The sequence below is a fragment of the Ranitomeya imitator genome, chromosome 2 (assembly GCF_032444005.1).
Source record: "Ranitomeya imitator isolate aRanImi1 chromosome 2, aRanImi1.pri, whole genome shotgun sequence".
Taxonomy (NCBI): domain Eukaryota; kingdom Metazoa; phylum Chordata; class Amphibia; order Anura; family Dendrobatidae; genus Ranitomeya; species Ranitomeya imitator.
In genome coordinates, this window is record NC_091283.1 from 567,555,600 (window position 1) to 567,582,951 (window position 27,352).

The 27,352-nt window shown below is 43.4% G+C and overlaps 1 protein-coding gene across 2 annotated transcripts in view; it reads right to left on the reverse strand.

The window, feature by feature from the left end:
- SEPTIN9 (septin 9) overlaps nucleotides 1-27,352 on the reverse strand; it is a 417,355-nt gene that overhangs the window by 221,035 nt on the left and 168,968 nt on the right. The window contains exon 1 of one of the 2 annotated variants that reach the window (XM_069752123.1): nucleotides 8,513-8,827. The exons of the other annotated variant lie outside the window; for it this stretch is intronic. Within the exon in view, the coding sequence (XP_069608224.1) occupies nucleotides 8,513-8,534 (22 nt within the window). The 5' untranslated portion in view covers nucleotides 8,535-8,827. Of the gene's footprint in view, nucleotides 1-8,512; nucleotides 8,828-27,352 lie in introns of those variants that run through there. 2 annotated transcript variants of the gene reach the window in all.

The window sequence follows — 27,352 nt, forward strand, 5'->3', positions numbered from 1 at the left end:
ATCGTTATGCGTGACAGCGACCAACGATCAGGCCCCTGCTGGGAGATCGTTGGTCGTTGGGGAATGATCAGGACTTTATTTGGTCGCTGATCACCCGTTGTCATCGCTGAATCGGCGTGTGTGACGCCGATCCAGCGATGTGTTCACTGGTAACCAGGGTAAACATCGGGTTACTAAGCGCAGGTCCGTGTTTAGTAACACGATGTTTACCCTGGTTACCGTTGTAAAAGTTAAAAAAAAAAAAAACAGTACATACTTACATTCCGGTGTCTGCCCCCCGGCGTCAGCTTCTCTGCACTGTCGGCGCCGGCCGGCCGTAAAGCAGAGCACAGCAGTGACGTTACCGCTGTGCTCTGCTTTACGGCCGGCCGGCACTGCAGGGAAGCTGACGCCGGGGGACAGGCACCGGAATGTGAGTATGTGTTTGTTTTTTTTAACTTTTATAACGGTAACCAGGGTAAACATCGGGTTACTAAGCGCGGCCCTGCGCTTAGTAACCAGATGTTTACCCTGGTTACCCGGGGACTTCGGCATCGTTGGTCGCTGGAGAGCTGTCTGTGTGACAGCTCTCCAGCGACCACACAACGACCTAAACAGCGACGCTGCAGCGATCGGCATCGTTGTCTATATCGTTTAGCGTCGCTAAATGTGACGGTACCCTTAGACATTAACTTCCTGTTGTTTCAGGAAATAACACATTGGCATTAGCCACAATGAACAGAATCTGACCCTACCTTTTGTACTGAAGCGTCTAATGAGCATGAGCAAAGTTCATTTTGAAAGAGGTGGAAGAAAAGGATCAGCTGTGACATTTGCCTATTGTGATTGGTGGTTCCTGTGTTATCAGCTATGGAGGCAGTGGCATAACTAGAGTCCGATGGGCCCTGATGCAAGATTTGGACCAGGCCCCCATCGTGGTTAATACATATGTCATCCATTCTGTTATATATATCCCCAATCCTGTTATATACCCCCATGCTGGTAATATGTCCCTTATCCTGGTATATGTCCCTTATCCTGTACTCATGTTGTCAATATGTCCCTTATCCTGAAACATTATCCTGGACCTCATCCTGGTAATATGTCCCTTATATGTCCCTTATCCTGGGCCCCATCCTGGTAATATGGCCCTTATCCTGGTATAACTTCCTTATACTGGGCACCATGCTGGTAACATGTCCCTTATCCTGGTATATGTCCCTTATCCTGGGCCCCATCCTGGTAATATGTCCCTTATCCTGGTATATCTCCCTTATCCTGGGCCCCATCCTGGTAATATGGCCCTTATCCTGGTATAACTTCCTTATACTGGGCACCATGCTAGTAACATGTCCCTTATCCTGGTATAGGTCCTGGGCCCCATTCTTGTCATATGTCCCTTATCCTGATATATGTTTCTTATCCTAGGCCCCATTTTTTATTTTAATTCTTTTTTTTAACAGAGATATGATGCCCACATTGCTATATACTACGTGGGCTGTGCAATATACTACGTGGGCTGTGCAATATACTCCGTGGGTTGTGCAATATACTATGTGGCTGTGCAATATGCTTCGTGTCTGTGCTATATACTACGTGGGCTGTGCAATATACTATGTGGGCTGTGCAATATACTACGTGGGCTGTGCAATATATTACGTGGGCTGTACAATATACTACGTAGCTGTGCAAAATCCTACGTGGCTGTGCTATATACTATGTGGCTGTGCTATATACTACGTGGCTGTGCTATATACTACGTGGGCTGTGCTATATACTACGTGGGCTGTGCTATACACTATGTGGGCTGTTATATACTACGTGGGCTGTGTTATTCATTACGTGGGCTGTTATATACTGCATGCGTGGGCTGTTATATACTACGTCAGCTGTGTTATATGCTACGTGGGCTGCTATAAACTATGTGGCTGTGTTATATGCTATGTGGGCTGTTATACACTCCGTGGGCTGTGCTATATACTCTGTGGGCTGTGTTATATACTACATGGCTGTGCTATATACACTGTGGGCTGTGCTATATGCTCCATGGGCTGTGCTATATACTACATGGGCTGTTATATACTACGTGGCTGTGCTATATGCTCCGTGGGCTGTGCTATATACTCCATGGGCTGTGCTATATACTATGTGGCTGTTCTATACACTACGTGGCTGTTCAATATACAACGTGGCTGTGCAATGTACTATGTAGCTGTGCTATGTACTACGTGGCTGTGCTATTTACTACATGGGCTGTTATATACTACGTGGCTGTGCTATATGCTCCGTGGGCTGTGCTATATACTCCATGGCCTGTGCTATATACTATGTGGCTGTGCTATATACTACGTGGCTTTGCTATATACAACGTGGCTGTGCTATATACTACTTGACTGTGCAATATACTACGTGGCTGTGCTATGTACTACGTGGCTGTGCTATATACTACGTGGATGTGCTACATACTATGTGGCCGTAGTATATAGCACAGCTAGATACTACAGCTAGATTGGGATATGAAAAATAAAAACCCTAACATTTTTGTAAATTCAATTAACACAAAAATCTGATACATGATTTAAACAGTAGATCATTTTGTGATTGCAGTTTCCCTTCCAGGTGTGGGCCTAACTGTGTCTCCTCAGCTGATCTACATATCTATTGGTGTATAAGAGTTCATGTGTTAGGCATCATGCTGGTGCTATCTTTATATCTCCTTTCAGCTTAGTGTTAGCTAATAGAGTAAACCAGATTTGATCAAGGATAATTGAAAAACATTTGAACGATTTGTTCTGCGTCATTCTACCAGGAAGTGGAGAAGGAAATGATAGGCAACTGATCTAATTGGAGAACTCAGCGTCCCTAGAGCTTGTTGCCTGTGTTCTCTGGTTTCCTTGTGTGAGCAATTACAGTAATTATTATTATTCTTTAATTTTAACCCACCTTTAATTCCAGATTGCAGTTCATAAAACAAGGTGCATATGGGGATAAGTAAAGGAGATCAGAACACTGACAGAACCGAAAATGGAAAAATGCTCATAGGTGCAGGATTGTACGCTATATCACCTGGGCATCCATTTTTTTTAGCTGTATCTAAACTGGGTGTTCCATTGGGAATGTATCCTTGCACGCTCTTACACTGTCCAATCAGTGCACAAGACTGTATACAGACACACCTCTTTCCCCAGGGAAATAGTAACACCCACTTATCAAGTTATTAATTTATGCAGTGGATTACAGGGAGACAATAATACAAAAGTATAATTAACGTCAACTAGATAAATAATATTATCCAAAATAAAGATAAGTACAAGTCTGAAAGGGATTTCTGGGACTGCCACTGATCTGGCCACACCAATGATCAAGCACAAAAGAGCATGTTGAACAGATTCCAAGCATGAAGATCATAATTTCCTTACGTACCACATGAAAGGCCAAAACAGGCAACAGATTGATAGAGACTACAATGGTTAAGGAGGAATGTTTGAATTTGATCTTATTGGTCTGTTATTCCGTACAACCACCAAAAGCCTTAAGACCCCCATACACATTAGTATAATGTCAGCCAAATCTGGCAACATTGATGGGGTCGGCCAACAGTCTAATGTGTATGGTGGCCTGCCAACTCATCCCCAACCTATGATGACAGAGAAGATAAGGATCAGATTATTTCATTCTCTAAGAGATAAACCAAAACCGGAGCTTTCTCATAGAGAACACAGGAACTATCAGCACGTTGGTGACTCCTGTGATTGAAAGTCTGGTGAGATAGCTGCCGGCCTCAACATTGATTATCTAAATTAAATAGGGGTCTTAACTCAACTGTTTTCAGATTTTGCAGTAGATGGGATCTAAGGTATCAGAAGTCAGGGCAACCTGTGTGACAACTCCTATGAAATCTCTAATGGTAATCTAATCTAAAACAAACCCAGAAATTCATCCACAATCTTTATATCTTTAATGCTGCCCTAATGAGTCACATCTTCAGCACAAATATGTGATGAATTGAAAATATTGTCTCATATCTATACTTGTGCTACAGCCACAAGCACAGACATCTCACTTGTTCTCTATCAGAATTTTTTTTCTGCAATAGTTAATGAGTTAGTGACATAACATCAAGGTGAGAAACCCTGTTTCTGTAGTGACAAAGATCCATTCATCCATAAAAAGAGCAAATAGACGGCTAACATCATTGTCAGTGGAATTTGGCTTACTTCAAGGGCCATGGTCATTTTCTATTATATAAAGTAAATTTGTCAGTATGATTCTGTAATCAGTAACATGTAGACTCTCTCTGCTGCTAGAGTCAGTTGCAATCAAAATACCGGTAATTCACCTCCTGTTGCAAATTAGTTTTCTTACCAAAATTTCCAAACTTTTTGCTGTTTGTTCTTATTTGATCGGTTTATGACAATCTAAATACCTCAACACACCTTAGAAAACAAGTAGCTTCTCCAAAATTCAACCCCAAATCACACTTTTAATAAGTATTGCAGTCTCAGAATAATTAAACCCCTTCATGTACTTAGTAGAGCACCTTTGCTGTGGCTTTTATGACATATTGCAAACCTGATACATAGTCAGCCACAAGCTTGTGGCAGCATTCCTGAGTAATCTTAGACCTTTCCTTATGGGCAATGGTCTTAAAGGGACACTGTCACCTGAATTTGGAGGGAATAATCTTCAGCCATGGAGGCGGGGTTTTGGGGTTTTTGATTCACCTTTTCCTTACCCGCTAGCTGCATGCTGGCTGCAATATTGGATTGAAGTTCATTCTCTGTCCTCCGTAGTACATGCCTACACAAGGTAATCTTGCCTTGCTCAGGTGTGTACTATGGAGGACAGAGAATGAACTTCCATCCAATATTGCAGCCAGCATGCAACCAGCGGGTAATGAAAGGGTGAATCAAATACCCAAAAACCCCGCCTCTATGGCTGAAGATTGTTCCCTCCAAATTCAGGTGACAGTGTCCCTTTAAGTTTAGTAATATATTTCAGTTGTCGAGAGAGGACCATAAGTTTAGAGAAGAGCTCATTGCTTTGCACAAACAAGGAAAATAGGAACCCTGCCTACACTACCTAGACATGCAGAATGAGGAAGCTATCACTCCCACAAAATTCCTGAAGAGGTAGGTGGTCAAAACACCCCTAAGATTACTGCTAAACACTTGTAGCATGATTTGGAGGCAGGAAGCACTGTGATTTCAGTTTGCCCAGTAAGTCACATACTAAACTCTAAATGACTCCATGCTTGAACTTCAAAACATAGCCTTTACTGAAAAGCACAATAAAATATGACTACAACATGCTTAAACCATTTAAAATAGCCACAAGTGTGTGGGGATAATATTCTATATTGCGATGAAACTGGATTTATTGGTACTGATCCATAGATCAGCGGTATGTATGGAGGTAGAAGAATGAATTATATGCCAAAAAGAACAACCTGCCAACAGTGAAGCATGGCGGTGGCTCAGTGATGCCTAAAATGAAGCATAGCAGTGGGTCAGTGATGCTCTGGGGCTGCTTTGCCTCCTCTGACACTGGAAACCTTCAGTGTGTGATAGGTTTTTTCAAAATCTGAAATTTGTAGGAGAAAATATCATGCGTTCTGTGAGGAAGCTGAAGCTTGGTAATCATTGAACCTTCCAACATGACAATAATCCCAGCAGCATAAATCAAAGTCCACCAAGACTTGTTTCAGAAGAAGTCCTGGAAAATTCTAAAGTAGCCGTCACAATCTCCCAACAAGAACCTCATAGAAAATCTTTTGTAGGATATTAAGAAGGTGGTTGCTGCACACAAACCTAAAAATATAGGTACATTGGAGGCCATTACACTTGAGGAATGGGCTAAGATTCATTAGGAACGCAGCCAGAAGCTAGTGTCTGACTATACATTTGCAACAAGTCATAACAGTCAAAGGGGCTGCACTACCTACTAAACACTCTTGTTATGAAGGGGTTGAATAATTCTAAGACTGCAGTAGTCATTAAAAATGTCATTCCATGCTGAATTTGGAGAATCCACTTATTATATTTGTTGTATTGAGCTATTTAAATTGTTCTTGGTTTATTGCAAAGAGAAAAAAGTTTGTTAATTTTTCTAATAAACCTAATTTACTATGGAAAAGAAAAAAAAATGCAGCAACACTTCAAAATCCAGTGACGAGCAAACCTTAGTCCTTTATTTCAAACGAATTGCATGGACAAGGTAAAGCAAGCAGGTACAGGGCAGATGATTCAGGCAGAGAAACAGGACGATGGCCGTTTCGCGTTATGCACGCTTCCATGGGTCCAGATTCTGCAAGGTTACCCAGGTACGGTGGCCTGTAAGCTCCTGCTTAGAGCAGGAACTGATATGCCTCCTCCCTGTCTGTGATGCACAGATCGAATTCCTTGCAATGCAAATACAAAAGTTTTTAAAAATTGTAAAAATATATAAAAAAAATCAATCACAAAATAAAGACACCCCCAAAAAAGAAAAAATATTAATCCAATAAACACATATGTTTATGTAAAAACAAAAATAAACAAAGTACACATATTTGGTATTACTGCGTCCGGAACGACCTGACCTATAAAACTGACCCACTATTTAACCACTTCAGTGAACAACGTAAAAAAAAGTGGCAGAAAACTATCTTAATCGTCATACCACTGAACAAAAAGTGGAATAAAATGGGATAAAAAAGTTGAATGAAAATAAAAATTATACCGCAGAAAACATCATCTTGTCCCACAAAAAACAAGCCACCATACTTTATATACCATGATGTGGTACTCCTTGTAAGCGAGTCTCAGATTCAGAGGCGGACATATCGCACAAGGACCCATGAGATAAGGGGGCCACTTCCACCTCCACAGCAGAAAGAATTGTGCATTATGATGACCTGTTGACCTGCCAAGGACCCATAAGCTGTTCTTGCACAGGGCCCTCTGGTTTCTGTGTCCATCGGTGCTCAGATCCCATTTAAACCACTTGAGCAGAATCTGTTGTGTTAATAGATCGGAAAGCAGCCTATATCATCACTCATTGCCATAAGTCACTGATATAACCTCTCCTACCATAGAAGTCAGCTCAGTGTTGGCTGGCCTGAGAATTCAGACTCTTCGCCTGTGACATAGCTGAGCTGTACGTGGTGAGCCCCCGCCTGTCTGTGAGTAATGTGCTGACAGCAATTCCTTGGTGACCACATCCTCCTGGTGATGGCTTGGTCTGCACATGCTGATTTCTGATTTTCTTTTTCTGGCCTTTGTAATTGTCATGTGCAGTTTAATAAAGTCTGAGCCCTATGGAATTAACCATTTGATAGCGGTGTGCTATTGGGCAAAGCTCGGTGGTAATGAATACGATGCTTGTCGATGCAATTATTCTTTAGCGCGGTTCAACCTTTCTGCATTGTTCTTTACAGGCCCATTTAATGACAGCTGTTTCCTTCCTGCTATCATCTTTCCACATTGATCTTTGCAATCAAATAGCATAGAGTGACTAACAGAAAAATGACAAAACCATAGAAGAGAACAAATGACCAGACGATGACACAGAGATGATGCAGATCGCGACAAGGTTTGTCCTGCTGCACCACTAAGGCTTTCAGTATTATCTGCTCACGTGGCAGGCAAAATCTAGACCTCCCCTTTCAAAAAACCCTTTAACCACTGGAAAGTTACTTTTGACAGTGCCCGCGTCTGTGTGCACAGAACAAGTTTTACCACCCTTCTCCCACATCAACAAGTTAAAAAAGAACGCACTTGGTTGTAGACAAAAAATACTGTCAGGAGTAAGTTCTGCTGGTCAGCTTGCAAACAGAAGAAGCTTTGTAGGACACTGAGTGTACAGTCCTACTCAGCACGCCTATACTCTGTAGCATGTTCAGTTGCAATGCCAAGTTATGGCTGGCAAAGCAAGCAGATTTCCAATGTTTCTTTATCGGGTGGTCACTCAATGAAAATGAAGCCCCAAAGGAAAAGAGAAGGAATACTGAGTGGGTTCAGATAGGGTCTTAAGTCACTCCTCCCTCATATCCCAACTACCAGAAGCCATGAGGAAGTTAGGAGGTGCCGCAAGAAGAGGAAGAAACTGTGGAAAATGAAGAATGGGAAGGGAGGGCTGATCATGATTCAAGACAATATCTTAACAAGTGATAAGGTCTCCTCCGTATTCGTAAGACTCATAACTCTAGTTCAACCGATACTAGTAGACACAGCTACATTGGTTCCCATTCAAACTTTGACCCATCACAGTATAATGGCAGATACAGATTCAATGCAAATATATATATATGTATATATATATATATATGTATAGTGTATGCCAATCAAGTTACAGATCCCTTTTTCCACATTATAAGGTTCTATGCATGACTCGGAATATGTAATAGAACCAAATGGGTTAAAAAGACTGGAGATGTCCTTCGATTGAGTCCTAGAGTGACCTTTCTTCTCATTACGACTCATCACATAGTGAATAAGGGTTAAAGTGTTAAAAACCGTAAATGCAGAATAAACTTTGGAGCAGTATTCCCTACCTGAAATGCGCTCCTTGTCCATCACTCCCCCAGCATCAGTTTATCTGCAGCCCGGCCTCTCTGCCCCTGTTTGGGAGGCGGTGACTTTCTCTGTCCTCCCTTTTCCACTCCTTCAGTCTTCTGTATCCTTCCCTGCCTCTCACTTTCTCCCTCCTTCTACTTTTCTCATTCACCCTCTAATGTTCTCTCTTCTTCACCGGTTACACTTATGTCTCTGGTTATCTCCTCCCTCTTTGTCTGTCTTCTCTCCGGCTTTTCCTTTGTCTGAGTCTCACCAGTTTGTTTTCCAACTCTGCCTTTTTCTACGTTTTCATTCTGTCAGAGCTGCAGTTACCAGCTACTTCTCGTTTTCCAGCCCTCCTCCTTCCTATTTAATCTTTTAACCATTCATTTCCTTCTCTTTATTCTATTCTTTCACTTAGTTTTCAACTCTTTCTATTTCTCTGTTTACTGTCCAGCATCAGTTGGATCTGATAGGTGCCAGATTGATCAAATAGTGTGGATTATAGAACAGTCATTTAAAAATGTATAGAATCGCACTGCAAAAACAGAAAATATCAAGTAAAACATTACCATAACATATAATAATTAACACGAAGTCTGGAGAAAAATATTGAGTACTGTAATTGGCGCTATTGGTCGAGAAAGTCCGGATGGAGTACATAGGAGATTCAACATGAAAACGACACACAAGCAAAAAGTTAACTATGTAAAGTCACTGCAACACGTTCTAGCTCGATATTACAAATCCATCTTGAGGGTATGGCGCTAGGAGGCATCATGTTGCTCTTTCTTTCTTTATCTAACCCTTCAAAATACAACAAGACACTACCCCACATCTCCTGATGTTGTCTAATAGGGAGTCAATATAAACCTTAGCTGCAAAAACAGGACTTGCACTGCTGAGGACAATGGCAACCTATGAGTGTTGAGGGATCTACTACAGATTGATCAGTGCACATCATTTGCTGTGTAAGTACACTATTAAACCACTGCCAGTTGGTCAAGATTTACCAATTGGCGGCCGATAAGTCTGTGTAAAGGCTAAGTAGTCCAATTTATCACTGCGTTGTTTGCTGTATGATATGAATTTGCTACTGGTTCAATGCCTGAGAACATAATTTTTAATTCATATGCAAATGAGGATGCATTAGTGCACCCTTGGTCTGGCCAAGAGTTTGGTGTGCCATTTTGCCTCCTCTTTTGCATATTAGAGTTCTTCCCCTGGTTCCTATAGAGACCAAGTCCCCTACAACATTGTATAGCCCATGTAAAATTCAATTTGGGGTAATGGACTCCCTTTAAATTAGATAATAAATCTACTCTTAAAAAACTGGCCCATGACAATAATAAATCTTCGTATTTTAGACTCGCTAAATCTTTGCCACCTTTTCCAGATACTTAAAAAATGTCTAGCGAGATGCATGCATCTGGTCTTTTTGGAAGAAAGTCAATAATAAATTTGTCTTGACTGATGTGAGCCAAAAAGAAGAAGCAATTTGATGCATTCAAAATAGTAAATTAGGGCAATTGATTTTTTAATCAAAGAAGTTTTCTGGGCTTTTGTACTTTTAATATTACCTATTACATTAAAGGTAATCTGTAAGCAAGTTTTTGCTACCTCCTCTGATAGCAGGCACAATCAGAGCTTTTAGATTTAGCATGAAGCAGAGCTAAGGAAGCTAACCCCGCCCACACCAGGCTTTGTATTTACAATGTCCATAGACAGTGAGGTGACTATCACAGAAGGAGGCGTGTCAGACTAGCATGCGCATGTTGCTGTGTCCCAGCAATGATAACAAATAGTGATGAGCGAATATACTCGTTACTCGAGATTTCTCGAGCACGCTCGGGAGTCCTCCGAGTATTTTTTAGTGCTCGAAGATTTAGTTTTTCTTGCCGCAGCTGAATGATTTACATCTGTTAGCCAGCATAAGTACATGTGGGGGTTGCCTGGTTGCTGGGAAGTAACGAGTATATTCGCTCATCACTAATAACAAATAAGCTCTTGGTGCTGAAACAATCATTTCAAGAAAACAAAACCATGGAACTTGATAAGAGAGGCATGGCTGAGATCTGTGTTTTAACCCTTACAGCATGCTGTCTTCAGCTTACATAGCAAAAACCTGCTGACAGATTCCCTTTAAAGCTCTGTGCTGGAGACAAAGGCAATTACACCATTACTATTTGAATATATTCTGTATAAAGTAAAACTCTTGTGAAAAGAGAATTTGTTAATTCAGAAAGTCTGATAATTCAGAATCTGTATCCAGCATAAAGCTTTAATATAGAAGGTAATATGACGTGTAAAAGAAAAAAAAAGGCAGAACGTAGAGAAACGATAAAGTTGGATTCACACATCTATGTGTCATGATCCAGATATAGATTGTGATGTATGGACTGTCCACCAGTCTCCTGACCAGAATTTGACAGCCTCATAGAAATGTGTGAGGCTGTCAAGTTCGCGTCAGTAACCCCGTGACACACAGATGTGTGAATTTGGCATAGGACATAGAATACAGTTTTAATGACATGTTAAGGAATAACGTTTGACTCTACGAACTTTTTTAAAATGTTGTCTAACCTTCCATATTGAGATTTCTTTTTAGAACTGTTTTTCTTTCTTTAACTGTCTGATCGTCTACACTATCTGTTAAGCCAGTGCTTCCATGGGAGCTAGAATCATTAGTACTTTGAATAACAAATCCAATAGTTCCCATATACTGTATATATAGATATTCTGGATACTTAAGGTACCGTCACACATAACGATATCGTTGCTTTTTGTGACGTAGCAACGATATCGAAAACAAAATCATTATGCGTGACAGCGACCAACGATCAGGCCCCTGCTGGGAGATCGTTGGTCGCTGGGGAAAGTCCAGAACTTTATTTCGTCGCTGGACTCCCTGCAGACATCGCTGGATCGGCGTGTGTGACACCGATCCAGCGATGTCTTCTCTGGTAACCAGGGTAAACATCGGGTTACTAAGCGCAGGGACGCGCTTAGTAACCCGATGTTTACCCTGGTTACCATTGTAAATGTAAAAAAAACCCACTACATACTTACATTCCGGTGTCTGGTCACATCCCTCGCCTTCAGCTTCCCGCACTGACTGTGAGCGCCGGCTAGCCGTAAAGCAAAGCACAGCGGTGATGTCACCGCTGTGCTTTACGGCCGGCGCTCAGTCAGTGCGGGAAGCTGAAGGCGAGGGACGTGACCAGACACCGGAATGTAAGTATGTAGTGTTTTTTTTTTACTTGTACAATGGTAACCAGGGTAAACATCGGGTTACTAAGCGAGGCCCTGCGCTTAGTAAACCGATGTTTACCCTGGTTACCCGAGGACTTCGGGATCGTTGGTCGCTGGAGAGCTGTCTGTGTGACAGCTCTCCAGCGACCAAACAGCGATGCTGCAGCGATTGGCATCGTTGTCTAGATCGCTGCAGCGTCGCTTAATGTGACGGTACCTTTACAGTAAATGTTCATTGAAATGATAGATTACTAATTAGTAAGGGTAAAGAACCTTCCATGTAGCAGAGGTAATTAGTGAGCCATTATTGTGTATAGCTAGGGTTTAATCCGTGTTTACTCATCATCAGTTCTATTCTTGCCCTAAGCAATCGGCCATTCAGTAGGCATGTGCCTGTCAGATGCCTGGTGACGACATCCTCTAGTTGAGAATCAGCTTTTTTAGTCACCGCTCAGTAGCTTTCCCTGACTCATTTTCCATGACTTTTTTTTCTGACTGATGTTTAGCAGCAGAATTTTTATAAATACCGCTCATTGTACTACAGAAAACCAAAATGACTTTGGTAATAAGCAAGAAGGGGAAAGGGTAGCCCCCTCTTTTCATCCTCTGCTCAGTTTAACTAAAAATAGGGTTTAAAAAAAAAAAAGAAAAACAAAAAAGAGCATAATAACCTTTGAATTGTTATTAATAAAAGTGGCTAAATTCTAGGCCATCATTTTCACTTATAACAAATCTTAAAAAGAACCTCTCATGTGCGATAATGCTATTACCCTACAGATACAGGGTTCATCGACAGGTAAGGCTACTTTCACATTTCCGTCAGTAGTCGGCTGTCACAAAGCGTCTGAGAAATAGTGTATATTGTGAGCAGTGGATGTAGTTTTTCAATGGGTCCGCTGTCTAGTCTAAAGTCCCGGGGAGGAAAGAGAGAGAAAGTGAGATTTCCTGATGGGCATGCGCAGTCGGAAACACAGGATACAACGTACAGAAAAACGTTCCCTTGAACATTTTTTGCAAAAGACGGGCCATCACATTTTGCAGGATCCAGTACACGGTGGACAAAACATGAGTCCATATGTCGCTAATACAAGTCTATGGGAAAATGCAGGATCCTGTAAATTTTTTTGCAGGATCCTGCATTTTCATAAATCGATGTATTGCGACGGTAGCAGAAAGACGGAAATGTGAAAGTAGCCTTAATAACGTTATGAAGGTGCCCGGCTGCAGTGCTGAAAGTGTGGAATCTGGGAGAAAATTAATTTTATTCCTCCCAGTAGCTGCCGGCTTTCAGTCATGAAGTGATGTACTTGGAGCAATTACGGTCACTGCTCCCAGCACTGAAAGCAGCAGCTGTAAGCATGCCCCAGCCCTGACTGACAGCCGACTCTGTAGTGCACCAGGACAAAGCAAGCTGTCAGTCAATGCCGAGGTGCGCTTACAGATGCCACTCTCATTGCTGTGACTAAAAGCTGACGGCTCCTGGGAGAAATGTAGTTGCCACACTTTCATTACGCTATACACCTTTCGATTAACCCTATATCTGAAAGTCGATAGCAGGAAAACTATGCTTATAGTCTAGAGATTTCGATTTTCAATATATATTTTCTCTGCCAATCTGTTTCTTTATAGGGTTGTGCCGTTTATATATTTCATTACCCAATTTTTGAATTTTGTATTAATAAAGGATGGTCCTTTTTAGGGTCATTATTGCCTGGTTAGAGTGGAGAACAACTTCAAAGAGAGGCAGCATCTGGAGTGCCCGCCATTCCTGGCATTACACAGACATCTCTTTAATTTGAATGGGCACTGCCATTGTGTAATGAATAATTTTCCTCTGCTGTGGCGTAGCTTCATGGAAATGGAGCAGTTACTACCATATTTTCCCACTCATAGATTGATGATAAAAGATTCAGCATTGATTTAAATTTAGTCATTTTCAAGGAAAAAGCCACAGTGGCGAAACGTACGTTGGAGCTGGAGTCCAGGGGAACGACGGATCATCTCTACACTGGTACTGACACTGACTTACAGACTTTTTCTACACTTTACTTGGTCTTTTGTTAGACCGCTTATAACATATGCATTTAACTAATAGGTCTGTCTGGGGTTTATTGTCTAGTATGTTCATTTGATCTGCACCCTATATGATGTTTTCTATGTACTGTGATATCTATTGTGGACTATTTTGTCAGTTTCTCCATTTTTTAATCTTTGAATATATTTAATAAACTATTTAATGCAGTGGTTTTTGAGATTTTGGTACTGTGTCCATTTTTTGGGAGGTTTTTGATATGGTTGTAGGACATTGTTCAATGGTATGAGTTATTTCTCACCGGGTTGTGTATTGTCAGTGATTGACATATTAACCTGCACAAGTTTACATACAAAAATAGCAGTCCATCACTGATAGGACCACTCACTGGACTCCTATTGTCAAATAGAGCAGGAATTTAAATAAATTAAATATACGGTAAGTCATATTGAATCCTTTCCATCAAAACTATGTTACAGTCTCCAGTGCCCCTCGAGCTCTGTTACACGCTGCTTGTAGAAAGGACTACATTTTCAATGTGTCAATGTGACATGTTTTTTTCTCAGGTGCCTGTATGTGTATGAGCTGCTGTATACATCTGCAGTCATATATTTGAAAACCTCACAAATGTGCACACATATTTGGCCACACACTCTTCTAAAAAGGTCAAAATGGAGGAAATCAAGAGTCAATGCATTTAACAGCTCAGAAAAACATCAAACAAATTACATTTTTTTTTTAAATATCCTTCTTTACTCCACCAGAAATCAAAGCCACAGTATTGTATCAGCAAGCATGAAACCAGAGAAGCTGCATTGTTACCAATATATCATGAGCAGATTGAATCACTGCATAACCCTAAATTTTCTACGTTGGATTGCAAAGATGTACATAAAGTTGATGCGCATGTACACTCTTGGGAAAAAAAAGATTTCAGTGTGCAATGTACAGTATCACATGACCCTATGTTTCACCCATTCAGCTTCTTCTGGGGCATTGAGAATGGATTGTATGATAAGCATTTTAATTTCTAGAGCGTCTCAGTCTTAAATAATTATGTGCTTTGAAGCTCTTTTGGGTACTTGATGATTTAATGATCTTAACTTTTTTATTTGTTGGACCACCAAAATAATATTTTTACCATTTTTTGTTACACATGGCTGTCTTTTAAGACCTCATTAGATTTTGTTTTAAGTTTTATTAAGAGTACAGTGGTAATACAAACAGTAAAATAAAAAAAAAATATTTTTTTTACGTTTGCCAAATTGATGCTTAACCCCTTTTGACTTAGTGATTTTCCCTTTTTGAAATTTAGTTTTTTCCTTGCCTTTTTCCAAGAGCGGTAACTTTTTTTATTTTTATGTCGACATAGCCGTATGAAGATGCCTAATATGCTACCGTCATTTCGATATGTAGTATGTCTAGTCTGGTATGAACAGGGTGGCATCCACTTTATGGGTTGACATGGACAAGATGTTCATTTTTTCTTTTTTTTGTTATTAAATATTAACTCAAGAGGTAAAATGTAAATGTAGAATTAATAGGGCCATACTTACAAGGTAAAACAGCCCCATTGTGACATTAGCTAATTGCAGAGGTGATCTGAGTCTGTCCTGCAGCTATGCCATGCCAGAATGCACCCACCTATCATGTGATTAATGGGTCCAATAAAGGCAGGACCAGCTATGCTCACCCACAAAAGACAGTGGTCAGTAATTGTGATTTTAATGCTGCAAGCCTGGAGGGGCTTTCAGGCATTCACTTGTAAGGGTGGTGGACTGTGCGATCTCATTCCTCCCCCTGAAGACACCAATTGCGTGGTATGTATTATGTCGTGCGTCTTTTGTATATATTGTGTAGTGGTGGTGTAAATTGTAATGTATTGTGATGTGGTTAGGCATGTTGTGAAGTATTGTATAGTGTAGGATGTCATAGAGTAAGGCATAGTGTATAGGATAGCAGGCAGATAGTTGACTGTAACACATGTAGTTATGTTAGGTGTTATGACCTGGTGGTTAGGAGCACCCGGAATGACCTGATAGTTAAAACTCACACAGGGCAAGCTCTGGGATGTGGGAGCTCTGCTGACCGCAAGCCCTAATCCTATCACACACACTAGAAATAGCCGTGGAGCGCTCCTGACCAGACCTAGGCGCCTCGTCACAGCCTAAGAGCTAGCTAGCCCTAGAGATAGAAAATAAAGCCTACCTTGCCTCAGAGAAATTCCCCAAAGGAAAAGGCAGCCTCCCACATATATTGACTGTGAGTAAAGATGAAAGTCACAAACGCAGAAATGAAACAAGTTTCAGCGAAGGGAGGCCAGACTTACTAAATAGACAGAGGATAGGAAAGGTAGCTTTGCGATCAGCACAAAAAACTACAAAAGACCACGCAGAGTGTGCAAAAACACCTCCGCACCGACTAACGGTGCGGAGATGCCACTCTGCATCCCAGAGCTTCCAGCTAGCAAGACAAAATCATGATATCCAGCTGGACAAGAAAACAATGAATGAATTAGATACTATCAGGAACTTAGCTTCTGCTGGGGTAGACAGGTCACCAGAAAGATCCAAGAGCGAACTGAACCAATGCAGAAACATTGACAGCTTTCATGGAGTAACGATCTAAGTGGAGTTAAATAGAGCAGCCAGCCAAAGGATAAACCACGTCACCTGTGTAAGGAACCTCAGAAGCAGCAGCTCCACTCACAGCCACCAGAGGGAGTCCATGGACAGAATTCACCGAAGTACCATTCACGACCACAGGAGGGAGTTTGACAACAGAATTCACAACAGTTAGGGTAAGACAGTGTTAATGATTGGGACTAGCCCACAGGGGTGTGGTTAGTGTTAGGGCTAGGGACAGCTTCCTGATAGTTAGGGATTTTGAGTTTGGAATGCAAAGTTTGCAGTGCTGCCTAATGATTGATCAATAGTAAGAGGAGACCAAAGGCTAGGGATAGCGAGATTCTGAAGAGAAGTTACAGATGAGACAGAGTCTCCTTCCAGAGAAGGGTGTTTGGCGCAAAGCCAAGTTACGAATCTCAGAGCTTGAAATGCAGAAGGTAATGGGATTAAACAGGACTGATTGCGTGGGACTACTAGGGGGTCCTAAATGGTAGATCTAGGGCGCCAGCAGTGGGAAAAAATAGGATGTAGAACTGCTGAGCAAGTAAGGAGACTTGTCGATCAGGACTGTAGCGATAAAGCTGTTTTTTGGTGAAGTAGAATGAAACAGTGTGCCTCACTAGCCCTGGTGTAGACTAGAGGAAGGTTGCTGTGTGAAAGAAAATGCGTCAAGGAAATGCCCATAAGACTTTGTACCGCTATCCCTTGTACATAGCCCTTACCAAGTTACCGTTCAGTAAAGACTTTATTTTTGAATGGTAGTCTCCCTTATTGAACTGTGGAACCTATTGTCCTGACCAATACACACCACCGGCAACATGTGGCCTGCACGAGCATAATGCCCTCACAGCACAAGTCCACACACCTGCCAAGACCCACAATTTCAAGTAGCGCGTCGGGGTATAAAAGGAGATGAGTGCCTCACCCACGGATACCGCCCCGTGCCGTGCTACACACTGGTAGTTGCCTACTGTAGATTTTAAAACGGTCAAAAAATGGAAAACCACTTGTAAGTCAATGTCCCAAATGCTGAAGAAAACTTCATGAATTGCATTGTATCAACTAAGAGTAAGATAAATCACAACTAGAGCATTATGCGAAATCTACTTCAAATGCCAAGAAGAAGACGGCTGCCATCATCTCTTAAAAATGAAATGAAGAACGCTATGCAGTTTTGAGGAACTGAACCAACAGACATTTTCTGCAAGATGTTGGACTGAATGGACAGTTACCTGTGAATAACCACGGATATGGAAAAATAACGTAAGCTGGCCACACAACAGAGATGGTAGACAGCAGAATAGGCCATTTTATACTGTTTTCTTTCATATTGACTGAATCCAGCAGCAGGTCAGGGTGTTCTGGTAAGACCCGTCCAAGTTTTTGATGTTAAGCATCAATGATAGAATATATATTCAAACTGCTAATAGCCAAATATAAATTCGGTCTGCATAACACCAGTGCTAAAGCATGGAGGTTGTGTGATGATCCATGGCTGCTTCAACCCTAGAGACTATGAATAAATTTCACATGAAAAAAGTATCTTTGACTAGGAAAAAAAACTATACATAAAAATACATACATTAATGATCTCCTTATGTTAAAAAAGTGCATTAAGTTCAGACTGCAATCTTGCAGGGGTTTTCCCATGAACAAAATACATTTTATTTAATCTATTTGGGAATAAAATAAGTTCCATAATTGGATGTGTTTGAAAAAAAGTTCCTGGTCCTGTTTTTTAGATGCACCTGCCGTGTACTGTGTAATGGCTGTGTCTGATCTACAGGAACATGGTTTGATCATACCACATATTATGTTTGGGGGTCTGGAGGAAAAAAGGTAGTGCACCTTTCCAGTTAACACTAAGATAAAGGCGCTCATAGATAAGGAGTGGATGAAGCCAGAGAGGTCTGGTAGCCTGCCCTCATCTTTCAAAAGGATGTACACCTTTGAGGAGAAGGACTCGGAGGGTTGGGATAAAATCCCTAAGATCGACAGGGCAGTGGCAAAGTCCTCTAAAAGATCGTCCCTGTCCTTGGAGGACTCCAGCACGCTTAGAGATCTATTAGATAAGAAAGCAGATGGGTTCCTGAGGCACACCTGGGAAGTAGCCACAGGGGGTCTGAAGCCGGCAATAGCTGGGGCGTGTACTGCCCGCTCCCTTATGGTCTGGCTGCAACAGATGAATAACTGAAGATTAAGGTTCCAAGAGATGAAATCTTGGCCAATATGACTCTGTTGCAAGGAGCAGCGGCCTTTCTAGCAGACCCCTCCGCAGACTCTGTGAGGTTGGTGGCTAGGGCGGCAAGCTTACCCAACATGGCTAGATGGGCCTTGTGGCTAAAAGGACGTCCGGGAGATCTGCCTTCAAAAAATAGACTGCTCCATCCCGTGTGATAGTTAGTTTCTCTTTGGTCAGAAACTAGAGGGCATCTTAGAGGAGGCAGGGTACAAGAAGAAGAGGTTTCCCCGTTTCTCGGTGGAAGCTAGGAAGCCTTCTGTTCAGAGGAGAAAATGTAATAGGGGTTGTCCCCCCGGGAAAAAGAAAGAGCTGGGATTTCAAGGATAGGAAGGGGTCTGGATATATGTTCAGAGGACCCTCTACATCATCAAAAAAGCCCCCCCCCCATGATGTCAGGTCAGAGGTAGGGGGAGGCTCTCTCTCTTTCTCTCTGCCTGGGTGAACATCTCCCCCAGTCACTGGATCTTAAGTATCATCAAGGACGGTCTCATGATAGACTTCGTCCATCCACACTGCCAGACATTTATATTAACACCCCGCAGGAAATCACCAGGAGAACAGCCTCTGGAGGTGGAGATTTTAGGACTGGTACACAAGCGAGTTCTGCGCGAAGTCCCAGTGGAAGAGATAGGGAGGAGCGTTTATTCCCTCCTTTTTGATGCAGAAGCTGGATGGTTCTCTAAGGACTATCGTCAACTTGAGGAAGATCAACCGGTGGGTGGTGAATTATTCCTTCAAAATGGAGTCAGTGAACACGGCTATAAAACTATTGTTCCAGGATTGCTTCATGGCGGTCATATACTTAAAAGATTCCTACTACCACATCCCAATCCATCAGGACCATCAAAAGATCCTGAGGGTGGCAATGTATGTCCAGGGACAGTTCAGGCACTATCAGTATGCAGCGCTCCCATTCCCATTCTGTCAGTGGTCCCAATGGTGTTTACCAAGGTAATGTCAGAGGTGATGGCCTACTTTCGTTCTCGGGACATCACTATCATCCCGTTCCTAGACGACTTCCTTGTAGTCGGGAGGTCGGAAAATCACTGTGTAGAACAGATGAGGGAAGTGGCCGTGGCCCTGGAGGAGCTAGGCTGGGTGATAAATACCCTCAAATCAAAGCTCAGATCGGAAAAGACTCCAAGCGCCAGGTCTGTCTCCTACCAGGAACAAGATAGCCAAAATAATGGGCCTGGCACTGTCAGCAATACAGCAGTCTATAATGACATTGAGGAAGGCGATGTCCTTGCTAGGATCCCTAATATCCTGTATACCGGCAGTAAGATGGGCACAGTTTTACCTAAGGCAGCTACAGCGGGAGGTCCTGTCGGCACATAGGTCGTGTAGAAGGAAAGGTGCATCTTTCCTTGGCTGTAAGAGACTATCTTGCCTGGTGGACAGTAAGAGAGCATTTAGCATCAGGTGTCCAGTGGTTGAGGCTGGTGGAGGATGTTATCACGTTGGACGCGAGCAGTACCGGATGGGGAGCACATCTGAGATCCTATTCAGTGCAGGGAGCCTGGTCTCCTCTAGAAAGAGATCAGGGTTCAAACTTAAAAGAGCTGTGGGATGTGGAAAGAGCCTTAAGACACTTTCTCCCTTTCCTTTGGGGTTGCCATGCCTGGGTCATATCGGACAGTTGCACGGTCGTGGCTTATATCAACCACCAGGGGGGAATGAGGTCCCATACCCTTATGGAGGCAGCAAATATCCTGCTCCAGCTAGCAGAGTAACACCTACTATCTCTTATGGCACTTCACATAAGGGAAATAGAAAACACAAAAGCAGACTTCCTGAGTCGCAAGAAATTGAGACAGGGATAGTGGTCTCTAAATCTTTAAGTTTTCCAGCAAATAGTGCAGGCATGGGGCAGGCCGGAGACAGATCTGTTTGCCAGTTTACACAACAGGAAAGTGAGGAACTTCTGCTCATTAAACCCAAGGGAGAATCTATTCACGGTAGATGCCCTTCAGATACCTTGGAAGTTCAGTATGGCCTACGTATTTCCCCTGATAGTGATGATTCCAGTGGCCGTCAGAAAGATCAGAGAGGATCAGGCGAGAGTGATTCTCATTACTCCATTTTGGCTGAGGAGATCGTGGTTCTTCCTTCTAAGATGGATGTTACCGATCCATGGATTCTACCAAAGATCCCGGACCTGCTTACCTAGGGACCGGTGTGCCACTCTCAAGTGAAGGGCTTCCATCTGGCAGCATATAATTTGAGAGTGCGTTACTGAGCCGGCAGGGATTCTCACCAGGGCTAGTGTTATGGCTGGCAATCAGGCAACACAGTGTGCAGTAATCAGCGCACATACAGAGATCTGGCAATAACCAAAAACAATAGGACGAGCTCTGAGACGTGGAATCTCTGTAGACTGCAGTACCTGATCTATCCTCACACAACTATAAGCAGCAGTGGATTGCGCCTATCACTACCTATGCAACTCGGCACTGCCTGAGGAGCTGACTAGCCTGAAGATAGAAATACAAGCCTGACTTACCTCAGAGAAATACCCCAAAGGAATAGGCAGCCCCCCCACATATAATGACTGTTAGCAAGATGAAAAGACAAACGTAGGAATGAAATAGATTCAGCAAAGTGAGGCCCGATATTCTAGACAGAGCGAGGATAGCAAAGAGAACTATGCAGTCTACAAAAAACCCTAAAACGAAAACCACGCAAAGGGGCAAAAAGACCCACCGTGCCGAACTAACAGCACGGCGGTGCACCCCTTTGCTTCTCAGAGCTTCCAGCAAAAGTTAATAGCAAGCTGGACAGAAAAAACAGAAAACAAACTAGAAGCACTTATCTAGCAGAGCAGCAGGCCCAAGGAAAGATGCAGTAGCTCAGATCCAACACTGGAACATTGACAAGGAGCAAGGAAGACAGACTCAGGTGGAGCTAAATAGCAAGACAGCCAACGAGCTCACCAAAACAACTGAGGGAGGAAGCCCAGAGACTGCAATACCACTCGTGACCACAGAAGCGAACTCAGCCACAGAATTCACAACAGTACCCCCCCCTTGAGGAGGGGTCACCGAACCCTCACCAGAACCCCCAGGCCGACCAGGATGAGCCACATGAAAGGCACGAACAAGATCTGGGGCATGGACATCAGAGGCAAAAACCCAGGAATTATCTTCCTGAGCATAACCCTTCCATTTGACCAGATACTGGAGTTTCCGTCTAGAGACACGAGAATCCAAAATCTTCTCCACAATATACTCCAATTCCCCCCCCACCAAAACAGGGGCAGGAGGCTCCACAGATGGAACCATAGGTGCCACGTATCTCCTCAACAACGACCTATGGAATACATCATGTATGGAAAAGGAGTCTGGGAGGGTCAGACGAAAAGACACCGGATTGAGAATCTCAGAAATCCTATACGGACCAATAAAACGAGGTTTAAATTTAGGAGAGGAAACCTTCATAGGAATATGACGAGAAGATAACCAAACCAGATCCCCAACACGAAGTCGGGGTCCCACACGGCGTCTGCGATTAGCGAAAAGCTGAGCCTTCTCCTGGGACAAGGTCAAATTGTCCACTACCTGAGTCCAGATCTGCTGCAACCTATCCACCACAGAATCCACACCAGGACAGTCCGAAGACTCAACCTGTCCTGAAGAGAAACGAGGATGGAACCCAGAATTACAGAAAAATGGAGAGACCAAGGTAACCGAGCTGGCCCGATTATTAAGGGCGAACTCAGCCAACGGCAAAAATGACACCCAATCATCCTGGTCAGCGGAAACAAAACATCTCAGATATGTTTCCAAGGTCTGATTGGTTCGTTCGGTCTGGCCATTAGTCTGAGGATGGAAGGCCGAGGAGAAAGATAGGTCAATGCCCATCCTACCACAAAAGGCTCGCCAGAACCTCGAGACAAACTGGGAACCTCTGTCAGAAACAATATTCTCAGGAATGCCATGTAAACGAACCACATGCTGGAAGAACAAAGGCACCAAATCAGAGGAGGAAGGCAATTTAACCAAGGGCACCAGATGGACCATTTTAGAAAAGCGATCACAGACCACCCAAATGACCGACATTTTTTGAGAAACGGGAAGGTCAGAAATGAAATCCATCGAAATATGTGTCCAAGGCCTCTTTGGGACCGGCAAGGGCAAAAGCAACCCACTGGCACGAGAACAGCAGGGCTTAGCCCTAGCACAAATCCCACAGGACTGCACAAAAGTACGCACATCCCGTGACAGAGATGGCCACCAGAAGGATCTAGCAACCAACTCCCTGGTACCAAAGATTCCTGGATGACCGGCCAGCACCGAACAATGAAGTTCAGAGATAACTTTACTAGTCCACCTATCAGGGACGAACAGTTTCTCGGCCGGACAACGATCAGGTTTATTAGCCTGAAATTTCTGCAACACTCTCCGCAAATCAGGGGAGATGGCAGACACAATGACTCCTTCCTTGAGGATACTCGCCGGCTCAGATAACCCCGGAGAGTCGGGCACAAAACTCCTAGACAGAGCATCCGCCTTCACATTTTTAGAGCCCGGAAGGTATGAAATCACAAAATCAAAACGAGCAAAAAATAACGACCAACGGGCCTGTCTAGGATTCAAGCGCTTGGCAGACTCAAGATAAGTAAGGTTCTTATGATCAGTCAAAACCACCACGCGATGCTTAGCACCCTCAAGCCAATGACGCCACTCCTCGAATGCCCACTTCATGGCCAGCAACTCTCGGTTGCCCACATCATAATTACGCTCAGCAGCAGAAAATTTCCTGGAAAAGAAAGCACATGGTTTGAACACTGAGCAACCAGAACCTCTCTGTGACAAAACCGCCCCTGCACCAATCTCAGAAGCATCAACCTCGACCTGGAACGGAAGAGAAACATCAGGTTGACACAACACAGGGGCACAGCAAAAACGACGCTTCAACTCCTGAAAAGCTTCCACGGCAGCAGAAGACCAATTAACCAAATCAGCACCCTTCTTGGTCAAATCGGTCAATGGTCTGGCAATGCTAGAAAAATTACAGATGAAGCGACGATAAAAATTAGCAAAGCCCAGGAATTTCTGCAGACTTTTTAGAGATGTCGGCTGAGTCCAATCCTGGATGGCCTGAACCTTAACCGGATCCATCTCGATAGTAGAAGGGGAAAAGATGAACCCCAAAAATGAAACTTTCTGCACACCGAAGAGACACTTTGATCCCTTCACGAACAAGGAATTAGCACGCAGGACCTGAAAAACCATTCTGACTTGCTTCACATGAGACTCCCAATCATCTGAGAAGATCAAAATGTCATCCAAGTAAACAATCAAGAATTTATCCAGATACTCACGGAAGATGTCATGCATAAAAGACTGAAACACAGATGGAGCATTGGCAAGTCCGAACGGCATCACTAGATACTCAAAATGACCCTCGGGCGTATTAAATGCAGTTTTCCATTCATCTCCCTGCCTGATTCTCACCAGATTATACGCACCACGAAGATCAATCTTAGTAAACCAACTAGCCCCCTTAATCCGAGCAAACAAGTCAGAAATCAATGGCAAGGGATACTGAAACTTAACAGTGATCTTATTAAGAAGGCGGTAATCAATACACGGTCTTAGCGAACCATCCTTCTTGGCTACAAAAAAGAACCCTGCTCCCAATGGTGACGACGATGGGCGAATATGTCCCTTCTCCAGAGACTCCTTCACATAACTGCGCATAGCGGTGTGTTCAGGTACGGACAAATTAAATAAACGACCCTTAGGGAATTTACTACCAGGAATCAAATCGATAGCACAATCACAATTCCTATGCGGAGGTAGGGCATCAGACTTGGACTCTTCAAATACATCTTGAAAGTCAGACAAGAACTCTGGGATGTCAGAAGGAATGGATGACGAAATAGACAAAAATGGAACATCACCATGTACTCCCTGACAACCCCAGCTGGTTACCGACATAGAGTTCCAATCCAATACTGGATTATGGGTTTGTAGCCATGGCAACCCCAACACGACCACATCATGCAAATTATGCAGTACCAGAAAGCGAATAACTTCCTGATGTGCAGGAGCCATGCACATGGTCAGCTGGGCCCAGTACTGAGGCTTATTCTTGGCCAAAGGTGTAGCATCAATTCCTCTCAACGGAATAGTATACCGCAAAGGCTCCAAGATAAATCCACAACGTTTAGCATAATCCAAATCCATCAGATTCAGGGCAGCGCCTGAATCCACAAACGCCATGACAGAATACGATGACAAAGAGCACATTAAGGTAATGGACAAAAGGAATTTGGACTGTACAGTACCAATAACGGCAGAGCTATCGAACCGCCTAGTGCGTTTAGGACAATTAGAAATAGCATGAGTAGAATCACCACAATAGAAACACAGTCTGTTCAGACGTCTGTGTTCTTGCCGTTCTACTTTAGTCATAGTCCTGTCGCACTGCATAGGCTCAGGTTTACTCTCAGACAATACCGCCAGATGGTGCACAGATTTACGCTCGCGCAAGCGACGACCGATCTGAATGGCCAAGGACATAGACTCATTCAAACCAGCAGGCATAGGAAATCCCACCATTACATCCTTAAGAGCTTCAGAGAGACCCTTTCTGAACAAAGCCGCTAGTGCAGATTCATTCCACAGAGTGAGTACTGACCACTTCCTAAATTTCTGACAATATACTTCTACATCATCCTGACCCTGGCATAAAGCCAGCAGATTTTTCTCAGCCTGATCCACTGAATTAGGCTCATCGTAAAGCAATCCCAGCGCCTGGAAAAATGCATCAACATTACTCAATGCAGAATCTCCTGGTGCAAGAGAAAACGCCCAGTCCTGTGGGTCGCCGCGCAAAAAAGAAATAATAATCAAAACCTGTTGAATAGGATTACCAGAAGAATGAGGTTTCAAGGCCAAAAATAGCTTACAATTATTTCTGAAGCTCAGGAACTTAGTTCTGTCACCAAAAAACAAATCAGGAATCGGAATTCTTGGTTCTAGCATCGATTTCTGATCAATAGTATCTTGAATCTTTTGTACATTTACAACGAGATTATCCATTGAGGAGCACAGAGCCTGAATATCCATGTCCACAGCTGTGTCCTGAAGCACTCTAATGTCTAGGGGAAAAAAAAGACTGAAGACAGAGCTAAGAAAAAAAAATGATGTCAGGATTTCTTTTTTCCCTCTATTGGGAATCATTGGTGGGGCTCCTTGTACTGTTATGGCTGGCAATCAGGCAACACAGTGTGCAGTAATCAGCGCACATACAGAGATCTGGCAATAACCAAAAACAATAGGACGAGCTCTGAGACGTGGAATCTCTGTAGACTGCAGTACCTGATCTATCCTCACACAACTATAAGCAGCAGTGGATTGCGCCTATCACTACCTATGCAACTCGGCACTGCCTGAGGAGCTGACTAGCCTGAAGATAGAAATACAAGCCTGACTTACCTCAGAGAAATACCCCAAAGGAATAGGCAGCCCCCCCACATATAATGACTGTTAGCAAGATGAAAAGACAAACGTAGGAATGAAATAGATTCAGCAAAGTGAGGCCCGATATTCTAGACAGAGCGAGGATAGCAAAGAGAACTATGCAGTCTACAAAAAACCCTAAAACGAAAACCACGCAAAGGGGCAAAAAGACCCACCGTGCCGAACTAACAGCACGGCGGTGCACCCCTTTGCTTCTCAGAGCTTCCAGCAAAAGTTAATAGCAAGCTGGACAGAAAAAACAGAAAACAAACTAGAAGCACTTATCTAGCAGAGCAGCAGGCCCAAGGAAAGATGCAGTAGCTCAGATCCAACACTGGAACATTGACAAGGAGCAAGGAAGACAGACTCAGGTGGAGCTAAATAGCAAGACAGCCAACGAGCTCACCAAAACACCTGAGGGAGGAAGCCCAGAGACTGCAATACCACTCGTGACCACAGAAGCGAACTCAGCCACAGAATTCACAACAGGCTAGTCTCCACCCTGTTGAAAAGTAGAAAGCCAATTACATCAAGGATCTATGGTAGAACATGGAAGAAATTCCTGGAGTTTTTAGGATAGCTCTTGGGGAGGAAGGTCCGGTAGAGGCTATTCTAGAATTTCTATAGTCGGGATTGCAACTAGGGTTATCAACTAATACTTTCAAGGTACAGGTATCAGCCTTGGGTGCAGGGCTGTATTTGCCACTAGGCACTTGAGGGCACGTGCCTAGGGCGGGATGATGTGGGGGAACAGCACCTGAGCAAGTTTTTTTCTGTTTTTTTTTTAATTAAAGTCCGGGGTCACCTCCCGACCGACCGACCCCCCGGCCGCCCGCCTGTCTGCCTCCTTGAAGACGTCATACTCACCCTACTCCAGCGATGCCTGGTCTCAGCACCGGCAGCTCATCCTGTGTGAGGGGTCACGTGGTACCGCTCATTAAGGTGATGAATATGGATGCATATTCATGGCCTTAATGAGCAGTACCACATGACCGCTCATGCAGGAAGAAGGTGCTGCGTCGGGACAGAGATGGAGGGATGTTCGGCGCGGTGTGGGAAAGGTGAGTATGACAGCCAGGGAGGACGGGGGGAAGGATGAAGGAGGACGGGGAGCCGAGCCATGCAAGATGGGAGCGAGGAGCCGAGCCATCCATACAGGATGGGAGAGGGGGGTGAGATGAGCCATGCATAAAGGATGGCAGGGGGAGGGGGAGATG